This window comes from Epinephelus fuscoguttatus, linkage group LG19, assembly GCF_011397635.1.
Source record: "Epinephelus fuscoguttatus linkage group LG19, E.fuscoguttatus.final_Chr_v1".
Classification (NCBI taxonomy): domain Eukaryota; kingdom Metazoa; phylum Chordata; class Actinopteri; order Perciformes; family Serranidae; genus Epinephelus; species Epinephelus fuscoguttatus.
Genome location: NC_064770.1, coordinates 19,295,308 through 19,315,414, shown reverse-complemented (window position 1 = coordinate 19,315,414; position 20,107 = coordinate 19,295,308). Strand labels below are relative to the sequence as shown.

The following is a 20,107-nucleotide window of genomic DNA, read 5'->3' as shown; positions in this document are numbered from 1 at the left end:
ATTGCATAAATTAGCCTAGCGACAAGCGGAGATTTCCTCTGCTCATATGAAGCCAGGATAAATCCAGAAGAATAATTCCCTGAAGTATAAATTACAAACAAGACTTAAAATGCTATTTTAGTGGAGGCTTTATTGTCTTCACAATTTATTGTTTCTTATCTGTGAAATAAAAGTGAATAAAACATTGTTTCCACTGAGGGAAATGGTTCAGTTTACAAAAATAGACAGGAAGTCTCCGTCGCCGTGATGTGTAATTACATCTCTGGGGAGGTGCACGTCAGGCTATGGCGTAGGGTATGGCGTTGGCTCTACAGCAACGCAGAGCCTATGCCATAGGTACGACGTCGATTCAATGCAGAAGTATAAATCCCACATAAGTCCATAACTACAACTTCATCAAAGATGAAAATGCCATTGACCAATCTTTTTTTTTTTTTTTTTTTACTAAAATAAAGGCAATCACAAATCTGCTGTCTGACAAACCTGATCAGTATTTCACCACTATTATTATACCCAGATGCATATAATGATAATATGTTAATTTTATCAACAACAATACATTTACATTTTAATAGAATAAAAAGCAGGTTAAAAAAACAACTTGTTTTTCAGACAACCTGTTCTCACAGAAATACGTGACATGGACACAAGGTGTTAACAACGCATTACATGGTAGTGGGCACAAAATGTGTGGTAACACAAACAACAACAGTCACTGCAAAGACAATGAGGATTTTTTTGTCCTGGTGGACACACAAATTAGGTATGGGCAGGAAGGGTGGTCCATTGGTCAAACAAATATGGGCTTTCAACCAGGAGACTGCTGTTTGTGTCCCATGTAAAACCAAAAGTCGATGAAAGTCTTTTAAAGCTGCCATCTCTTGAGTTTAACACATCTCGTGCCCACCATCACGTAGCGGCTTGTTAAGAGGTCATGTCCATTTCACCTGTTTGTGTGAGACTATAGTTTCAGAGCACTGTAAACTGGATAGATTTGTCATGTCAGCTGTGTTGAATTCTGGGTTAGAAAAAAAATCTAAAAGAGAAAATGTCTTTTCTCTGTAAATACTACAGCTTATGATCTTAACAAATGATAATGTGAAATTCAACTTCAGCCTGGCTAGGAACTTTTCAATCTCAGGATGGATTTCTGACCAAAAACCCTACTTAGCTCAAATAATTCTTTCCAGCATTAGTGACCAGACGGTGTACATATTGTATCCAGCATCACATAGAAAGATTCAGCATCCTTGGGCAGAAACTCCTCAGTTAACTTAAGCATTTATTTCTTTCTGACAGTACAGACAGCAGTGAAGATGCACAGGAAACAGAGGAGAGATGCTGCATGTAACAAGATATGACCCACTAATCTAAATCTGCACTGTAAGCATAGATGGAAACAATAGGGCACACTTAATCAAGGATCCACCTTATTAATCTTTGCTCGTCTTCATTTATCAGCGGGTGTACTAGTGGACATGTATATTTGATTCATTTGATATAATCCTATTTTGACTCACCATATTCTCCTATCACTGTAAGATGTAGGTATATCTATAATTAATGTCTGAAATGAGGATGTACTCTGTAATAAAGACTAGTATAGTATGAACTCACACCCACAGAGAGCACCAGTACTGCAGTAGAGTGGTCACATTTTGGATTATATGACATCTAATTAACTACAATCTCCTGCAGTCCCTTTGAGCTGTCTTTTCCCAATAATAATCCATCTGAATGGGAAGCTACTAGATCACAAGATGGAGCGTTATCAAGCGAGCCTGTTCTTATCGCTGACAAAGATTTGCTGTAATGATTCACACTGTCCTGTGTGGTTGTAACACCACAGACATATGAGTCAGGAAACTGCCACAGCCACTCTATACAAACTCAGCACTTTGGGTCTAGCTGGGTGAAGAAATTCTATACTGCAGCTTATAGTACCATAATTGCAAATGCTACATTACTAATCTTAAAAATCTTTACTTCCTTCCAAACTTGATGCTTTCCTTCAGCTGGTTAGTAAACGAATGCTGCAAACTGTAGAATAAATACATTCATATGCTATTTGATAGCCATATGCAGCATTGTCCATGTATTTATCATCTACTCAATACCAGCATGAAACCGAGCGCTATATAAGCCAGTAACATCCTTTGTTGCTAGGCAACCCCCATGAGAGGCATCCCTGGACAACCTGAATGTTACAGAATCTGAGGTATGTAATTTGGAGGGGGAGGAAAAAAAAAAGCAAAAAGAAAATATGAGCCAGCGAGCTAGAGGAGAGGAGATATACAGATGCCACTCTGTGATGCATCTATAGTGGCCATGGGTGTGTTGTATTTACCTAGTCAGCCTGGGGGGTCCTCTCTCTCGGGCACATGGACAGGCAGCCCACGGCGGGGGCGGGGGCGCGGACGAAGGGAGGCTAGGGGGGTTGCCAAGGGACTGGTCGTGGCGGGTTAGTACCAAGGGGGTTTTGATGTAGAGTGGTGAGGCGTTAGTGTCTGGTGGGGGGGCATGCGACATGTCACCAGGCGGGCTGTGCTTGGGGAAATGCAGACAGCTGGGTTTGGGGTTCGAATTGATGTCAAGTGACGAGGAGGAGGAGGAGGAAGAGGAGGAAGGGGGCGGGGCTGGGGGTGTGAAGCCAGACCAGCGCAGTGGGGGCGGGGGAGAGGCGGGGGGCTGGGACTCTGGACCCGGTGCCACGGGGCGAGCGCAGGGTGGGGGTTTGGGGTAGAAGTGGTGGGGGGCAGTGTGGCACGAGGAGATGGGGTAAGGGGGGGGTGGCCGGTCCTCCCCTGGGGGTGGGTGGGCATGAGAGGTGTCCGGCCGATTTGGCGACACGTTGTCTGAGCTGTAGATATTAAGAGAATAGACAGCACAAAAGAAACAGCTCTAGTGATTGAACAGGGAGACGCATTGGAGCGATATAGGATAAGCTGTTTTGATGATTGGGGTGTTAGTGTGTTAGTTGGTCCGTAGCCAAAAACAGAAGAAAAAAATAAAGAAAAAATTTGCATTTTAGGGTTGGCGGTGGGCACCAAGCTCAGCACACAGTCAGCTTAGTGCAAATACAAAGACAAGCACAAAGAAACAGCAAAGGAAAAGAACGTTTTATTGCCAAAGGAAAAGAATACAGTGTCTGTGATCACCTTGTGTCTGCACACTGCATGGAGCTGTGAGGATCTGTCTCTGGAGCCAAAGTGCTGGTCTGCAGCTTACAATATTATCAAGCTGAGCTGATGACTGAATATCTCCTCTCTGCTGCATATATGGAAACCCTATCTATCCTCATCCTACATTATATGACTTGTTTGCACTGCAGGTCCTGCAGTCAGCCCAGGGCAGTGTGAAACAGACACAAAACCCTTTCATTGGCTGAAAGAGCCACAGGAGAGGAGGGGAAAGCCAGCCAAGCCAGAAGCCATATTATCTCTTGTCTGCCACACAGGCAGAGCCAGCGACCATGAGGTGAGTATTCATGTGTTTAACTATGATAATCATACCAAAAGATGGTGAAATCAGTCTGAGTGTCAACAGAAAAGGAAATAAGTCACGAAAGCTGAGGAAGCCAAGCCACAACAATGGGAAATTGGAAATATTAGCATGCTCGCAAAGGACTTGCAGATTGAAGCTTAGTGCCATGTACAGAAACAAAACTTCCAAACAGTATTTGGACTAAAACCCTTCAGAGTTAGAGTCAAAAATGTCATTATCCTTTGGAAATTTTACCCACAATGACATCAACCTGACAAACCACGGGGAGAACTGAGGAAATGTGAAACTGAGAAACCATAATTAACAGGATGTGACATGAACGTGTTCGGACAGATACAAAAGAACATGGAGGAGTTGCAAATGAACGGGAGTATGATCAGAACAGCCAAGGATCTCGATCACACAGAGCTGAGAAAGTTGATGATGGTGATGATGATGGCGATGACAATAAAAATGAACAGGAGTGTACGTGTGAAGAAGAGAGAGGGGGACAGCGTCTCCACTGTGACTTACCAGACCCGCTCTCCAGGTGGTGGTGTCGCGGACGGGGAGGTGACGAGCTCTCCGGGCTGCTCGGGGATGAGAGTGTCAGCGGGAGAACCGGGGCCTTGCATGCCTGGAGGGGTGGAGGAGGCCTTGCGCGCCAGCGTGGCTGAACCCTTACGAGACACCCAGGAGGTATCCATAACTCGGACTCCCATACTGGAGACAAACACATATCCAGAGTCATGTATGATGATGAAGAAAGAGGCGAGAGGGGGTGGTAAGGAAAGAAGTGGGGAAAAAGGCATGATACGGTACCTTTGTATCTTCCTAATGCTGCGTTAGTAAGGGAAAGAGAGGCAAAAGGGATATGTGGTCAGAAGTAATGAAGACATGGTTCACAACACCAGACTAAAACCAGTCAGTATATAATGGGGAGATGAAATCTACAGCGGCAGGGAGGAGTGGAAGTGATGTTGTAGAGGTGAGAGGATGTCAGGCCACATAACCAGCCTGCACTTATCCACTGAGCGCCATTTAAAGGGTTGTTTTTGTCTGATTAAACCTGTTTGGTCTTAGAAACAAACAAACACACAGGCAGAGCTTTATCCTAAGCTACTCATTACTCTAAATAGATAAAAGCTGTTCTCTACTCCCCCCATTATTGATAGTTGCTGATTATAGGACACAGGAGCTCTAGATCCATGCCTATAATATTACAGCCTTAATTTGATGGGGGTATTTTGGTGAATGCATCGGTTCTAATTCTGCCAGTGATTTTCCACCAGCTGGATGAATGACTCAGGCCAGGTGACGTGCTAGCCAGACTGTGAAGGAGGAGCTGGGTGTGGGAGGATGGTAAGATAGCACTGGAGAAATATTTCCTGAGAAAAAAGAGGTAACAAGCAGCCCTCCATCAGAGACCCGTTGCCATAGAGACAATGCCACTCAAGGCAATACAGCCCTACGTATTCAAATGAGACTAGTTTTTCTCTTCTCCTCATGAATCCTGACAATAGGGGATGTGGCCGTATATGCTCCTATGGCGGCTCTAGAGCAAAAACTTTAGATAACAGGATTCATAAATACTCCCCACCGAGGTAACACATTTGAAATGTGCGTGTGCTGCCTGCCTCAAATATAAGAATTAAATATCAGATGCCTGGAGAGGAGGCGTGGGTGGAAGGAGAGAGAAAAGAGAGGGAGTGAGATGTGGGCAGCAGAAGGATGCACTTGGCATCATACCCATCCTTCTTGTAAAACTCCAGCATCATGTTGTCCGTGGCGACGCTCAGTGGGCGTCGACTCTGGTCGTGCTGCTGCTTGCGATCAGATTGGTCCATGTCTGGTGAGGGCATGGAGCTGTAGTTGGAGTTGTGGTTGGTGTGGATCGGGCTGCCGTAGCTGCCTGTCAGGTTGAATTCAATCTCTGAGAGAGGAGTAAACACACAATAAGCATACAGTATAGTGATGTTACAGTAGTAGTTACACTGGCTTGAGGGAATATTAGAGTACCTAGATCAAATAAAATCCTGATATAAAACCATATTCCTACAGACCAAACACATCATGGTCTTGATAACATTTATAAAAATAGCTGAAACTGTCACTACATCCACACAGTATACATGAGACAAATAGTCTGTGGTAAAAAAAACAAAACATGTTCCTTCTCCTCCTACAGCTTCTAATGGCATTTGCCAGAGTACACCACGTCTGAAGAAAAACAACTAATCAGAGCCAAGGAGTCAATAAGCTGTCAATCATGTCCATCACTGCTTGTGAACTGTGGTCAGACTGTCAAACTAGGCAGTGCTGACCAAATATGAATCAAGATTCTGTTACTGCATTGAATATTTCTTACTTCAGATGTTTTCAGAAACATATTTTAGTGCACTGTTTAGCTGTAAAATGAGACTGTTTGTTTTGGCTGGTGGGCAGATTACAGATTATCTGTCTCTGTAGTGACAGTTTTAGCAAACATGACAAAGTTATTTTTATAAACGTTACCAACTACAGCTTTAATGTTTATTTTAGAGACAAACATTCTGCTTTGTTGCATGATTTTACTCCACTGAGCAACAAAATATGATGAATAAAATCGAGAATATTACCAGAAAAACAAATTGCTAGTGTACATCTTAACTCAATGGTATCTATATGAGACTTGTGCAAACAGGAAGTGATCCACAAGGTGAACTGCTGCCCAGAGTTGTGTTTTACATGATGCTAAAGCTTCACACACATTGTGTTTGGATATTATGATGTATACAATACTCGTGAACACTTTAATGTGCCTCAGGTATGTTTTTGGTGTGTTACAGCTGGGTTTTTTGTGGCTTTATGATGTATTTTGTTGTAGGTGTTGCTGATTTTTTGTTTAATCATTAACATTTATGCAGTCTTGGAACCCAATGGCTATCTGTCTGATGGGGTGATCCAGTGAAGACAGATATTCGAGCCAAGACTCCTTCTACTGTGTATCGGTCATTTTGGCTAATTTATAGAAACAGATATCTATGAATGCAGATAATTTTAAAATACCCAATATAAGGCTTACTCATCAACAGACATAGCTGATGGGCTTTGAGATTAAATTTCGACCATTTCAACCCTCTTGTGCACACAGACTGTTTACCTGCCGTTCAACTAGTAGATTGGTCAACACTACTTGGACTACAAAGGAACTACAAATGGAAACCAGAACGCTTCCAGTACCAAAATCTTGCCCGCTCATCTACAGATTCTGGATACATATGCAGAGTCTGTTTATACAGATTCATATTTATTTGAACGGTCAATCATGAGGGACAATGATAGGTATCATTGTATTCATATGGGGCTGAGCAAAAGGAAATAATAATAAGTATATTATTACATCAAGTAATTAATATATAAAATTAGTCTCACTAAATTCTCTGACTTCACAGTTGCTTTGATAAATTAATTCGAACAAAACTGGCTCATTAAAATCTCATTATACAATTAGGATGTTGGAAGATCAATAAAAATTGACATGTTGCCCCGCCTGTCTACAATATTACATACATAGTATGTGATCCCCACCTCCAGGGAAGAACCAGTCAGCATGCTGGATGATGGGCTCAATGATGCCAACAATCTGTAGGGACAAGGTGGTCATCATCTCTGTCATGTTTCTGGAAAGAATGGAAAGAATTAACGACAGTATAATGCTCATGTGATAAGGTAAGAATCAAACCGTGCAAAAAGAATTTCATGCATGAGAAATAGTTGAATTAAAAGTACATACGGTTCAGTGTGTGTCCAAAGCAAGTTAGGGCCGAGAACAATCGCCATGTTACCGGGAGTCATCTTGTTTGCGTCTTGGTAGTCACTTAGCTTGGCTAAAAATTTGATTAGATATCTGTGGGATTTAAATAAAAGAGTGCACCTTAAATTAATCTATAATTCATTTATATTCCTTTTTGTCAGACATATTGTTAGGGGATAGTTTGGGTTTTTTGAAGTGGAGATCTAAGAAATCACCAAAGAAATGCAAAGATGATCAGACAGAGCAACATCAACAGCCGTAACAAATAATGACTTAAGACCCCTTGTGATAAATAAATCTCTGGTACAGCCCCGGTTGTGGGTAGGCCCGGAGACATGTTGAGTACAAAGGTGACTTCATAGGAAGTCATTAAGTTCTTTGGCATTGTCCTCATTTAGGTTGTTGATATGAATGTTAAAAACTCTTGAATACTTGGCAGTCTGTATATAATCAGCAAGGAATGTAAGATCTAATTAATGACTACTAATCAGGTCCTATCCAATCCAATCATGAGCAGGCATTCACCCTCTGAAATTTATATATAAACATAACCGACCAATCACCATGTGTCTACACAAACATCCGTGGACCACACAGTATATAAGGAAGTGCTATGATGCTGTCTGTCAGCTTACACCTTCTTTGGCGAGTGGCACAGGAGCAACAGGCACCTTACGTAGAGCGCTATGCCCTTTCTGATAGAACTAGGGTTACAATACTGCAACCTTTGCTCTATCTCACACAGGCTCCACCCTCTACTGATCTCTTTGGCTACAGTGGGTGAAGCCCAACGAATGCCCTGTCAAGACATAACACTGACCCCGGCCCATTCTCATTCCAAAACCATCAAATACCACTGCTTTGTCAGTGATGTTGGCATCAGACACCAATGCAAAAAAGCACCTTTTGCAGTGATATGATACACCCCCTGACAACCTCAGTTTGTAACGCCACTGGCAACAATGTCATATAAGGAGCTGGAAAGTCCCTACAGGACAGGCCAGATTTGGGTCAAACAAACCCCGGACTTTCACCCGGGAGCCTGTTGTTTGCTCCCTGTATAAATGTTGAGCCAGAACCTAACCATGTGCTTTTGTTGCACAAGGAAATAAACATAAAAAGGAGGTGTTTTACCTATGGTGTAAGGGCATTTTGAAAAAGACTGTATCTATCGAACAAGACCTGTGCATTCCTGTGAAAATGTAAGTGTATTTTTGGAAAGACGCAATGCTTGTTATATAAGCGTAAATTAACACGCCATCCTTGAACATCGCCAACAGACGCAGGAGGTTACCTAATTTTATATTTCAATGCAGCGGTGTTTGGCGAGTTGGAATGAGAATGCATTGCATCAACCTAGCCATGCTGATCTTGACCGGCTTAAGGTTATTTGTCGCAGCCCGCCTACTTCTTTATAACTTAGTCCGCTGTACTGGAGAAGGAGAGGGCCCCAGCCAACCCAGGTGGTATGCAACCAAACTGGGTGCAGCCATTGCCATACTCTGCAGGGGTCGAAAGATGACAAAGCTGCCGTATATATCTTGTTGACACTCATACTGCAAAGCATGGCAGCAGACACTGCTATACTGCGTGTACAGTATGTGTGGACCACAGTGAGAAAGTAATCAGTGAGCAAATCACCACCACTAAAGAGAACAGGATGACCAACAGTGTTGGAGTACTCCCTTACATACTGTGGGGTCTGCATGAATTGGGGAAACGCATGTCCTGATAGGCCGGATACGTTTATGCAAATTTTAGTGGGAAATGCGTACTCATGACTGGAGGAGAGTATTGGCCACAGAGTCGAATAGGGGGTGGAGCCTCTGTAAGATAGAACACTTGTTTAGTCTAGCAGCAATCAGAACAGAAATGTTATTATTGGAGTTGTTGCTGTGGCATTTTACAATGCTTTCCCTTCTTGGCCACATGGGAACATGTACAAATGATAAGACAGAAAATGAGGAGAAGCGTCTCACCTGAAATTGTTCAAGTTGTCTGTGGGGAGTTTTTCACACGCTGCCATTAATGCTTGTAGTCTCTTGTCCATATCTTGAATGCTGAGGAAATAAAATTAAAAATCATTATGGTTTACTGTTGCTCCACTTCCTAATAAATGTCACCATTTTTCATTTTGGCAGTTAAAACTCCCTTTATAAAGACTTTGGACTATTTTCTGTTTTCCACTGAGGCCAGTGGCATAATTGAAGAAAATGCATTTAATAAGCAAACAGCAACTCACTTGGAGGCCTGAATCCATTCATCATAAAGTTCAGTGGTCATCAGTGGCTCAGGGAGCTCACGGAGGTATGATTTCAGAGCCCCTTTGGGTGAGAAACACAGGGAGAGAGTAAGAACTGGTTTGCGTCTTTAGAGGAGGGGAGGGTTGTTTTCTCTCTTCAGAGTACTGGCGAGGCCATGCCCCATATCTCCACTCCCCTCCAGCAGGCCCTTGCAGCTAGTGCAGCTGCCAGATTCGGATTGCTCAACACAGATTTCATGCTAATGTGTGAAATGCACAGCAATATCAGAACAGAAAGCCTTCAGGATAAAAAAACACTGTGGGAAGAGCTGATGAAGACTCCCTGGTAAACTGTTGTGTTGCGCGACGAAGTACATTTTCCGCCAACTGGCTCCAAAATCAATTTGAAAACTTTTGTACAGTAACAATGACCTTTCCAAGTTATAAACAAAAACAGATGTTGAGTAAAAAAATTGCCTTTAACGTAGATATATTTCACAGTTTTTTTCCTGACTTACAATGACAGTGTAGGGGTTGTTGTTATGGAAATGGGCTTTGAACAAGGCATTCGTGTGGGTGTAGTTCACCTGCGATGGCGTGTGGGTCGGAGGAGTACTCCTGCACATCCAGAACTCCACAGTCCAGGGATGCTTTCAGCTTCTTCAGCTTGGAGGCTGATGGAGCCACTCTGAAGAGGCCCTGCAGCCCACACACAGGAAACACATAATCATCCATAATTATCAAATCTAACATAAAGCTGTAGAAAAGTAATAGCCTCCAACACTGTGCACTTGAAATTGGTAATAACACAGAACCATACTGGTGGTTTTACCTGTTCTGGTCCAGTAGCTACAAAACATTTATGCTGTACTTAAATACTTATGTATATGACTGACAAATTTCCAAAACACAACAGCTTTAATCACCACCAACAAATAAAAATATTGCAGAGATGATTAGTAACCCCAGCCTCACAGTCATGTTTCCTGTTGCAGAGCCATTCATACTTGCCCTTTCTGTCTTTCCTCAATTTAATTTTAATTTAAAGGTCAAGCAGATAAAAGCCAATTTTGAGAATGAGCCTTTCCTGTCTGACAAGGCACAAAAAAGTCAAGTTTAAACTATTTACTGAATAATGGAAGTGACAGCAGCTCTGTTCTTTCAGATAGTCTTAAAGGGGCTCTGTATGACATTCAGAGTATTGATACAGCAGCAAACAACTATTTGCTACGTAAATATTTAGTGGGGTAATGGCGTCCAGAGCAAATCATTAAGTAACACTCCCTCTGTGTGTGGTTATCCAAGCTTCCCTGTTCTTTGTTGTGGTAGACAGCCCGGCAGCATGTGCATATTAATGCATGTGAGACCATGTGTGTGTATCCCGCTGGCTAGCTAGTTGCTTCCCTGCAGTGGGCTCATATAGAGGTTACTGCTGATGGTTGCGGGACAGCATGATCGTGGAAGCATAACACCCACCCTCTGGTTCCCCCCAACATTAACACCATTGTTGCACTGTTGCCGTTGTTAACACAGTTTGTGCTGTTAGCACAGTGCACGCTATTAGCTGCCAGCACCATTAGCTGCTCAGCCACCTCCAACTAACTTGGTAAAAAACTTTTTAGTAATACTTGCTGAAACTGTCACTATATCCACACAGTAGTCCATGACACAGATAATCTGTGGCATTTGCAAGAATAATAAATGAGTGATAATTTCTTAATAAGAAAGTTTGAGGCCCGGCTGCCATGTTGAAAACAATAGAGTCGTAACTAAGCACCGCCCAGCAGCGAGAACAACCTTTCTCATTTTACAGCTAAACAGTACACTAAAATATGTCTCTAAACTGTCTGAGGAAAAAAATGGCAATGTAGTTAAAGAACCTTAATTGCCTAGTTTAACTGTTTGTGATCTCAGCATGCCCACGAACAGTGACTGACATGATTGACGGCAGCGACTCCTCGACTCTGATTGGTTGTTTTTCGCCAGCCACTCTGGATTTAAGCAAATGCCATTAGAAGCACTACAAGGTGGAGGAGCAACATGATGCAAATTCCACAGATTATCTTTCATGTACTACTGTATAGATGTAATGAAAGTTTCAGCAAATATGACACAAAGTTATTTTTATAAAAGTTAACATCTGTGGTTTGAAGGTATACTATGCAGGGCTGTCAGATACTGGTTGTAAACACGGTCGCCAGTAAAAGTGAAAGTTCAGGTAAAGTAAAAGTAAAAGCTAACACCAGATTCATTCTCATTTGGCATTTGGCCTGCTTACGGCCTGGGACCTGACCACTACCTTTCTATAACGCCCCAACCTTGCCTGAGCTCTTTAGGGGTACACACCCTTAAACATCTTGAACAAAGAAAATAAGAAAATGGCAAAAGAAGGCAGAGGGCAGAGTCTCGGCAGAAAAATATACCGCCACACACTTCTGATAGGTTGTAAGTGATGATTGAGAGGGATTGCATCAGTCTATGCATTGCTATTTAGCAAAACCCTGCATAGTATACCTTAAAAGAAAAAGAATTTGCCATATTTAAAAATTTATATTGGAGCATTTATGGCATTCATTGTCATTTGTGTATGTATGTGCACACATGTGATCAGTTGTAATGATAAGGATTAAGTTTAAGCACCAGAAGTGTGAATAAAGATGCAAAAATATGCATATTAGCTGACACCCAAAATTCCTACTCTAGGTGTGTGTGTGTGTGTGTGTGTGTGTGTGTGTGTGTGTGTGTGTGTGTGTCCTATACCTCCTCTTGCATGCCACATTCTAACAGCATGGTGACACAAGCTTCGATGGGGAAGGCAATCTCTCTCCCACTAATATTCAGGTGTTCCTCCAGAGACTTGCCAAATGACGGCTTCTCCACCCACGCCTCTGCAACAAAAAAACACAGCAGCTTGAATCACACACAGACACAAACAAACCTACGCACCTCCCGAACAACATAAAACCAGCGACTGCATATAAAGTTCAGAGGCAACATTCATTAATTAAATCCTAACTGCAATTTACTGTGACTTTCAAGGTTCTGTGTTTCTCTGGTGCTGCGCCTCTGTTTCTCTTATTTGAAAAAGATGTGATGTTTGAGACCTCTGTTTGGTTTAACACCTGCAGCCTAGCTGATAGTATACTCTAAGTATAAAGGTGGGTAATTATAGCCTAATGAGATTGTTACGTGGCATGTCAGGGCTATTAACTCCATTACTTCCCATCTTGATATTGCCTGAGGTGCAGAATTGGAGCACATCTCTCTCTCTCTACACACACACAAACACACACACACACACACACACACGCATAAGTGCAAGACTCACCTTGGTGAGCTTTAATCTGGGGCAGGATACTGTGAAGAATCTCTAATGACTTCCTGTGATATTCTGCCTGTGTTTCTATTAGCTATAGAAGGAGAACAGATTAGAATAAACATTTCCTAACAAATGTGCATCATAGAATTTTATTAGATCATCTACAGAGTTACTGTAGCCTATGCTAATGTGGGATATATTGTTTTATTTGCAGAAAAGAAAGACCATTTTTTCCCACTGGTATTACAGGTTTAATAACAAACGCTACTTACTGTCTGAAAGTAATTTGCATAGTCTATTTCTTTGGCCACAAAACTGTACATATCTGCTGACAACTGGTCCTGAAACAGAAAGCAGAGAGCAAGCATCCCATAAGAAATGATCTCACTGAAGTCCTACATAGAACTGTAACACCATCCTGGCATTGTGGTCCATTTGTGTCTTATACATGCAGAAAGGCTATAAATCAAACGGAGAGAAAAGGAGCTGGAGGAGGGAAGACTGTGGCTCTGTTTGGTGACTCACCCTACAAATCTCCATTCGATTGGCTGCCTCCTCCATCTCCTCTCTGAGGGACTCGGACTTGGCGCCAGGCTGCAGTGTGCTCGGGTGACTGGACGACTTGGACGACTGCTGATATCTATAAGCATGAGATAAAAAAAAGGCCACTGCATTGGATATGTCATGCCTCCTGCACAGACGCTTAAACCTGAGCCTTTATTTAAAAAAAAAAAAAAAAAAAATGAACATGAGCAGGCTGCAGCCGGGCTTTTTAATGTGGACGTCACCTTGTCCGAGCGGAGTCCATGTCCAAGACAAGTTTAGCTAAGTGCTTCCTCTGTTTCTGGATGTTGGGAATGTCCACCTACAAATGAAAATTAAGTGGAGGATTAAAAGTCAGCTCAGGGAATAAAAGTGCAGCACTATTATGTAAATGAGGACCATGTTCTGCTTCTAATTTTCAGTTAATAACATCCGAAATAAAAAAAAAAAATGAGAGAGCGTGACTCTGTAATTCAGACATATCAAAGGTGTTATGTCTTAATTGGTGCTCACCTCAGCGAGCACATAGAGAGGCTCCACCACATCTCTCTCGATCTGGAACTCAAACTGGATGAGCTCCTGGGCCAACTTCTCTTCTGTCTCCCCGCACATCTTCAGCATCTTCCTGTATGGTGATAGCCGAAAGTCACAGGCAATCAAATGCAATTAAAATGCAGACAAGGGTAATGGGGACAGAGAAGAATTCAATAGCCAAATCAATAATTAAAGATGTCTGTGTGTGTATGTGTGTGTGAGCAAAGGCCTGCTAACGACAGTGACTTACCCCAGGAGAGAGTCATCCCCCAACACTGCCGCCCCTTCCACCATACATTGTGCCAGGATCGTAAGCGGTAGTTTTTTCTAACAGCAGAGAGAAACAAAATTACTAGAGCTTATGTGGGAATCATACAAAACTGAATAATGTTGCATCATCACACATTAGGGCTGGGCGGTATTGAAATTCTCCTGCTGACAATAAACAACAATATGATATTTTGTCCAAAAAAAAACCAACCCAAAAAACAAAAGTGGCCCCATTGCATAGGCAGTAAATTCTATTTCGCACTAGTGCATGCTGAGATCAATTAATCAGATCAATTACGTCGATCAGCATTGACCTATGAAATGAGGATAACACAGATTAGGCCTATATTTTGTGGTATAGACAAACCAACTGACCAACAGATCAGCAGACCAACAGCAAGTCTACTCAACTCTACTCATTATGTTTGCTGTAACGACCAAACGAATAGCACCTTTCATACAAGAAATGCAGCACAGATTGTTTCGGCATTATAAGTGCTTCACGTGAAAATAGACATAAAATAGAACTGATTCATAAAATCATAAAAATTGTTAAACTAAAAATCACAAAATCAAGTAAGATTTTAAAAGAGTTGCAGCAGCGTGAAGCATAGATAGAAAGTAAAAGCGTATAAAGAGTTTCAAATCTGTATCAGAAAAGTCAGAGCTAGTTAAAGGCTATAGTGAACAGATACGTTTTAAGCTTTCTTTTAAAAATAGTTAGCTAGCCTCGCTGATGTCTAAAGGTAGTGTGTTCCATAGCTTTAGGGCATAACTGACAAAGGCTGCATCCCTGATGGCCTTCCAGCTGTTGTTGGGAACCTCCAATAAACCAGCAGCAGATGATCACAGTGTTCTTGGAGGTGAATAGGAGTTAGCAATGTAGCTTGGTCCCAGCCCAATTAGGGCTTTGTATACAAGGAGGAGGACCTTAAAATTAATTCTAAATGGAAGCCAGTGCAAGTAAGTAAGCATTATGTTACTACTGAAATATCACCATAACTGTTATTTCCCTGTTTCTTTTGTTGCCATTAATTATATGTTTGCTTCCTCTAAAGCCTCTTAAGTATGAGAGAGAGCTGCTGCTCAGTGGAAAGCTGAAAAGCAGCGACAATGGGGATAAACAATGTTCACATGAGCATGTTTTCAAATTTGAAAACATTTGTAACATTTCTCAACTAAACCAAAGTTGGTGACTGTTGGAACAGTGGACTCACTAACCAGTTGACTAACAAGACTAACTAAGATGGTTGCAGTAAGTTGTGTTTTGTTTCTGTCAAGTCTGAATGAAGTTTTACGATGAGTTAACAAGTCAAATATGTTAACATTAGTCTGAGTTTGGTGAAACATAGAAACTTGGATTGGTGTGCGGCTGTATATTTCTGTTCAATCAGGAAAATAGGTGCAAAAAATAGGCCAAAACAGAGTTCTCAAACAAGTGAGTGTGACACACTTTATGGCCCCACTGACATGAGTTGACACCATAACTAACAACAAAAGCCATTTTCTTTTGTACTTGTCAAATCACCACTGCAAACAGTTCAATGTCCTTTCCTTGTATTCTCTTTGTATGGGTAAAGAATAGAGAAAGCAAGAGAAAAATAAACTGAATATAGCACAACATTCATAACAGGCGTTATATAATTGAATATCATTGTTAACATGGACATGTGATGATTACTATGGCCAAACAATATCCTTTTGAATGATGATCCCGTCACATCGCCCAAGCCTATCACACGTCATATCAGTCTGCATTCAGTATCTGAGACAATGATGGACGCAGGTACTCACAGAAGGTGACTTGACGGATCTCTTCTCCATATCAGTCCCCTGCTGACCCTGCAGGCAGGCAGTCAGCTTCTTGTGAGTGCTGTGTGTCACCTGCTTGACCAGATCCAGACGCTTCTCCACCTGGAAGAACACACACATGTATACGTGTGTGTTTTAATTAAGGAAAAATGAGCTTGTAAACTGTGTTAAAACACACCATTATAAATGAAGCATTGTGGTTTTACAGAGATTCTTAGGGCTATATATTATACTCCTGTATAATAGATCATTTTAGTTTGGTACAGACCCCACCAAAAAAAATCACTTCATCATTATTTTCGTATTGTTTTTCAGTGAAAATGAAATGCTAATAATACCATTTCCACTAAAACTGTGACTCATACTGCAACCGCAGGATCTGTCAAAGTAATTGCAATATAATTTTAATTACTATGTTTTGCATATTTTGCAGAAGAAGCCTGTGTTTTCTAATATCACCTTAATTTTGTTTTATGTGTGAAATCCTGGAGAGAGCCACTTTCTGCATCTGTAATTTGCTCCAATGAAATAACCAACAAAGAAAGAACAATCCCTCTTTAACTGCTTAAAGACATACGGCATGTAAAGCTGTGATGAGACCTTGCTTTGCTCCGTGGGGCCACAAGACTAAAACATCGGCGCCACTGATCTCCATCAGGATCAAACACAGCCATCATAATCACATTCGTTACACCTGTTAATTTAACGCAGCATGAACAATGACAGCACTAATGCTACGAGACCATCATTACATCAAGCACCTGTTCGCCCTCCCTGCTCACACACACACAGGCACACACACTTACACCACAGCTCACCTGTAGAAGGTCCTCGCTTAACACCTCTGTTTTTTCCGCCCTGTAAAGATAAAAGTGTAAAACGGTTAGGGCATCCAAGGGAGACAACATAAACATTAGCTGATGCTAGCATTTTTAAACAGTGTCTGTGTTCTGCTAGATGTATCAGCTGTCAGTCAATGCAGCCTTATACACTTTAAAGTCAGGAAAAACAAAATATTTCCTTTACAGTGGTTGAACTTGCTCATATATCCTCTTTCAGTTCACTCAACAAGCGACACAGCCTGTGATGGTCACTATTACAGATTAGTTTGTACTCTAACGTGAGAGCAGAAAGCATGTTCCTCCCGATTGACATAAAAAATTATAAGTTTTGTTGTTGTCTAATGACACGCATGGGAGAAAACTGAGATAATCTAATGGGAGAACATGTGAAGGTGTGACATCTCACATCATAAAACTCTTTTTATAAGCTTGTGCTGACATGCTAGTTGAGGTGATTTGAGGCTCACTACAAGTCTCACATGTATCCAAATGTTTTTCACATGCGGTGTGTGTTTGCCAGAATGTTTCAGGGTTGTGAAATAAAGTCCCAGCTGTAGACTCATTCACTGAATTTTTGCACGTCATCAATGTGGCAGCGCTCCAAAATGGGTGGGCCACATCCATGCACCTGTCCCTTCAGAGCATGTGTGGGCGTGCATGCGAGTGCGTGGCTGCCTCTCTCAGTCATGATCTTTGACGATCCATAAGAAGAACACATTAACTATCGGGCAAACTATTCACGCTGGAGTGTTCTGACACCAGCGTGAGCGAAACAAGCAGGACAGCGGCGAGCAAAGGCCACTGATTCAAATATGCCAGTTCCCACTGAGGAGCATCACATCCCACTGTGAATCCAGCAGACTGGGGACTTAGCCAAAGACTGAAGGAAAGGGCAGAGCTGCACTGCCGCTCAAGCAGATAAAACTACTCATCCGGAGTACTGAATGAGCCATAAGCTCAGAAAAGAGCAAACCACTGGATATCATAAATATATGGTGTCAGCTCAGTTCAGACAGCTAATATTTTAAGACTTTAGTCCTTTTTCTGCAAGCAGATTTCCCAACAGAGCTTAATATGCTTTTTATAATCCTTCAAGAAAAGATAAAATAGGCAAATTGTCTCATAGCAACATACATTATACATTAGTTTTGGTTGTTTTCCAGAATTCCTTCACACAGACTCGGACACGCACAACACAAAACAATGCTCACATCCAAAGCAACAATCCTATCGGGACTACCTTATTAGAGTCGAGGATAACATGTACTTCCTGCTCCAAAGGGCTATAGGTTGACAAGAGAGCCAGAAACCTGCAGACCCCCAGCAGCCACCCAGTGGTGCACACTTTCTCTCGACACTTCCCCTTCCTGTCTGCACAACCTCTTCCTGCTATTGTGCCCCAATCATGCCAATGCCAATTGAAAATAATAGCTTTTTGTGTTATTTATTTAAAAAGTAAATCTGAATTAATCTCGCTGTTGACTGAGAGAATGGAAAAGACCTTGGATTGTGAACCATTATTCATCAGCCAGACAAAAATCAGCAGCGCATGACTGAAATGCTCTTTTCATGTATGATGCCTCGTCACCAAGTCTGTCAGTCACACAGCGTAGCAGCTCTGTGTTGCCCATGGTGCTGAAGGAAATCACAGTCTATAAACGGCAGAAAAGAAACGAACTGAAGCGCGTCTGTTTAATGCTGACATCTAGTCGTGTGTACATGTTCCATACATAGTTGCCAATAACAGAAAGCTGAGCTTTAATGATGTCAGTTATTAGCATCACCACACTCACTGCCAAGATGTGAGCATGGAGCCATGGGAACTGGGTCAAACCATGTACCAATGGATCTAATCACAGCCAGCCTGTTGGAAAACTGCTCTGCTCACTGAGGTAGGAGGAAAAATACAGGAAGTATGTGAGTGTGTTCATGCAGGCCTTAAGAGCGAGAGAGAGGATGATAGCACAGTGAGAAGTTTCTGGCATGATTTGCAAGGATAAGTGTGATCGCAGATTGCTGATTACATGACAAAGGAGGATAAAAATAACCCAAGCACTAAAGTTTGGCTCAGTTTTGCTGCGACACTCCAACTGCCTCTAAAAATCTCTAAAACTCCATGTTCTGTAAAAGACCTAGCGGACGAGACTGTCACATGCATACCATGCTGAGTGTGTAGCCTGGAGGTCTGCAATGCAGTTGTGAGCTCGTCACTGTCTATCTGGCCTCACATTGACTGGTCAAGGTAACCCTTGGGAGACTAAGGCCTAAGGCCAGAGATATACTTGCTTTTAACTATACATGCACATGTGCATGATGGCTGCCTCGTGTTGTTCTGTGACCTTCTGGAGCATTGGCTGCACACATACTTAGAGCACATTACCACCAAATCCAGCAAAGGTGCTCGGGGATGTGCTGCTTCACTCAAATGGCCACATGATGGGCGTATCCACTGAAAAAGTGGGCGGGTCTGATTGTTTCCTGGACCAATTGTGGAATGCACCTGATTGGATAAACATGCTGCTAATTGGGCGGTCCCTTTGCTCTCTGCTAGCCGTTTCAAATAGGAAACAACATGGTCTCACTTAATCATGTAGTTTGACAGCTTGGTCCATTCTGCTTAATTTTGAGTGAGACAAGGAATCATTTGCAAAAAGTTAAATCATTCTACTTGCAAATGCAAATACAGACCAGTGAATGCACTGCAACCTCTCCTTCAAACTTGCTGCAACACTCCTGCCGATCACTGCGTGACTGCCCTCCAAATCAAATCAAAAGAAAGCATTGTGACGCCCTCCGTTGCCAGGTCTGGTAGAAATGCATCAACAGATGCTAATGCAACTCGTCTGCAAGATGCAATACATACATGAACGGTGAGGACCTTGTTGGTAGAATGAGAGAAGCCTGCTTCCCATTGTCACCATGTCCTTGACTCATACCATTCATTCTGTAACCCACTTGAGTGTCGCCGTGGTTTTTGTGTACATCATGCAAATACGGTCTGAGTTCTCTGGCGTGGAATCCTCCAGTAACATAGGCAAGTGAACCCGCCTTTTATGTCTGGAACCTTCCATCTACAACGGGCTTGAGACGCATTCTCGTTGACTTGGCTTGACTTCCGGAATTACTCTCTTATCCTGAAGCCACCTTTAGAAATCTGATCCTGTCTGATTGCAACCGCTTGCAACTGCTGGCATCGACTCCAGCAGGATTCGAACCCTGGACCTTCCACATGGTCAACAAGTGCTCTAACCACTACACTAGGGAGG

At 42.2% G+C, this 20,107-nt stretch overlaps 1 protein-coding gene across 6 annotated transcripts in view; it reads right to left on the bottom strand.

The window, feature by feature from the left end:
* arhgap44a (Rho GTPase activating protein 44a) overlaps positions 1-20,107 on the bottom strand; it is a 38,169-nt gene that overhangs the window by 6,457 nt on the left and 11,605 nt on the right. For 3 of the 6 annotated variants that reach the window (XR_007447994.1, XM_049562161.1, XM_049562159.1), the window contains exons 2-19: positions 16,818-16,857; positions 15,982-16,101; positions 14,168-14,244; positions 13,897-14,008; positions 13,629-13,705; positions 13,366-13,480; positions 13,113-13,181; positions 12,850-12,931; positions 12,282-12,409; positions 10,109-10,220; positions 9,522-9,603; positions 9,259-9,339; positions 7,259-7,372; positions 7,054-7,145; positions 5,233-5,416; positions 4,306-4,323; positions 4,018-4,206; positions 2,348-2,860 (exon numbers count right to left, since the gene is read on the bottom strand). Coding sequence is in view for 5 of the 6 variants with exons in the window: in XM_049562161.1 (XP_049418118.1) it covers positions 2,348-2,860; positions 4,018-4,206; positions 4,306-4,323; positions 5,233-5,416; positions 7,054-7,145; positions 7,259-7,372; positions 9,259-9,339; positions 9,522-9,603; positions 10,109-10,220; positions 12,282-12,409; positions 12,850-12,931; positions 13,113-13,181; positions 13,366-13,480; positions 13,629-13,705; positions 13,897-14,008; positions 14,168-14,244; positions 15,982-16,101; positions 16,818-16,857 (2,205 nt within the window). In the remaining variant the exon portion in view is untranslated. The remainder of the gene's footprint in view (positions 1-2,347; positions 2,861-4,017; positions 4,207-4,305; positions 4,324-5,232; positions 5,417-7,053; positions 7,146-7,258; positions 7,373-9,258; positions 9,340-9,521; positions 9,604-10,108; positions 10,221-12,281; positions 12,410-12,849; positions 12,932-13,112; positions 13,182-13,365; positions 13,481-13,628; positions 13,706-13,896; positions 14,009-14,167; positions 14,245-15,981; positions 16,102-16,817; positions 16,858-20,107) is intronic. The other 3 variants (XM_049562160.1, XM_049562162.1, XM_049562163.1) reach the window with 3 other exon arrangements.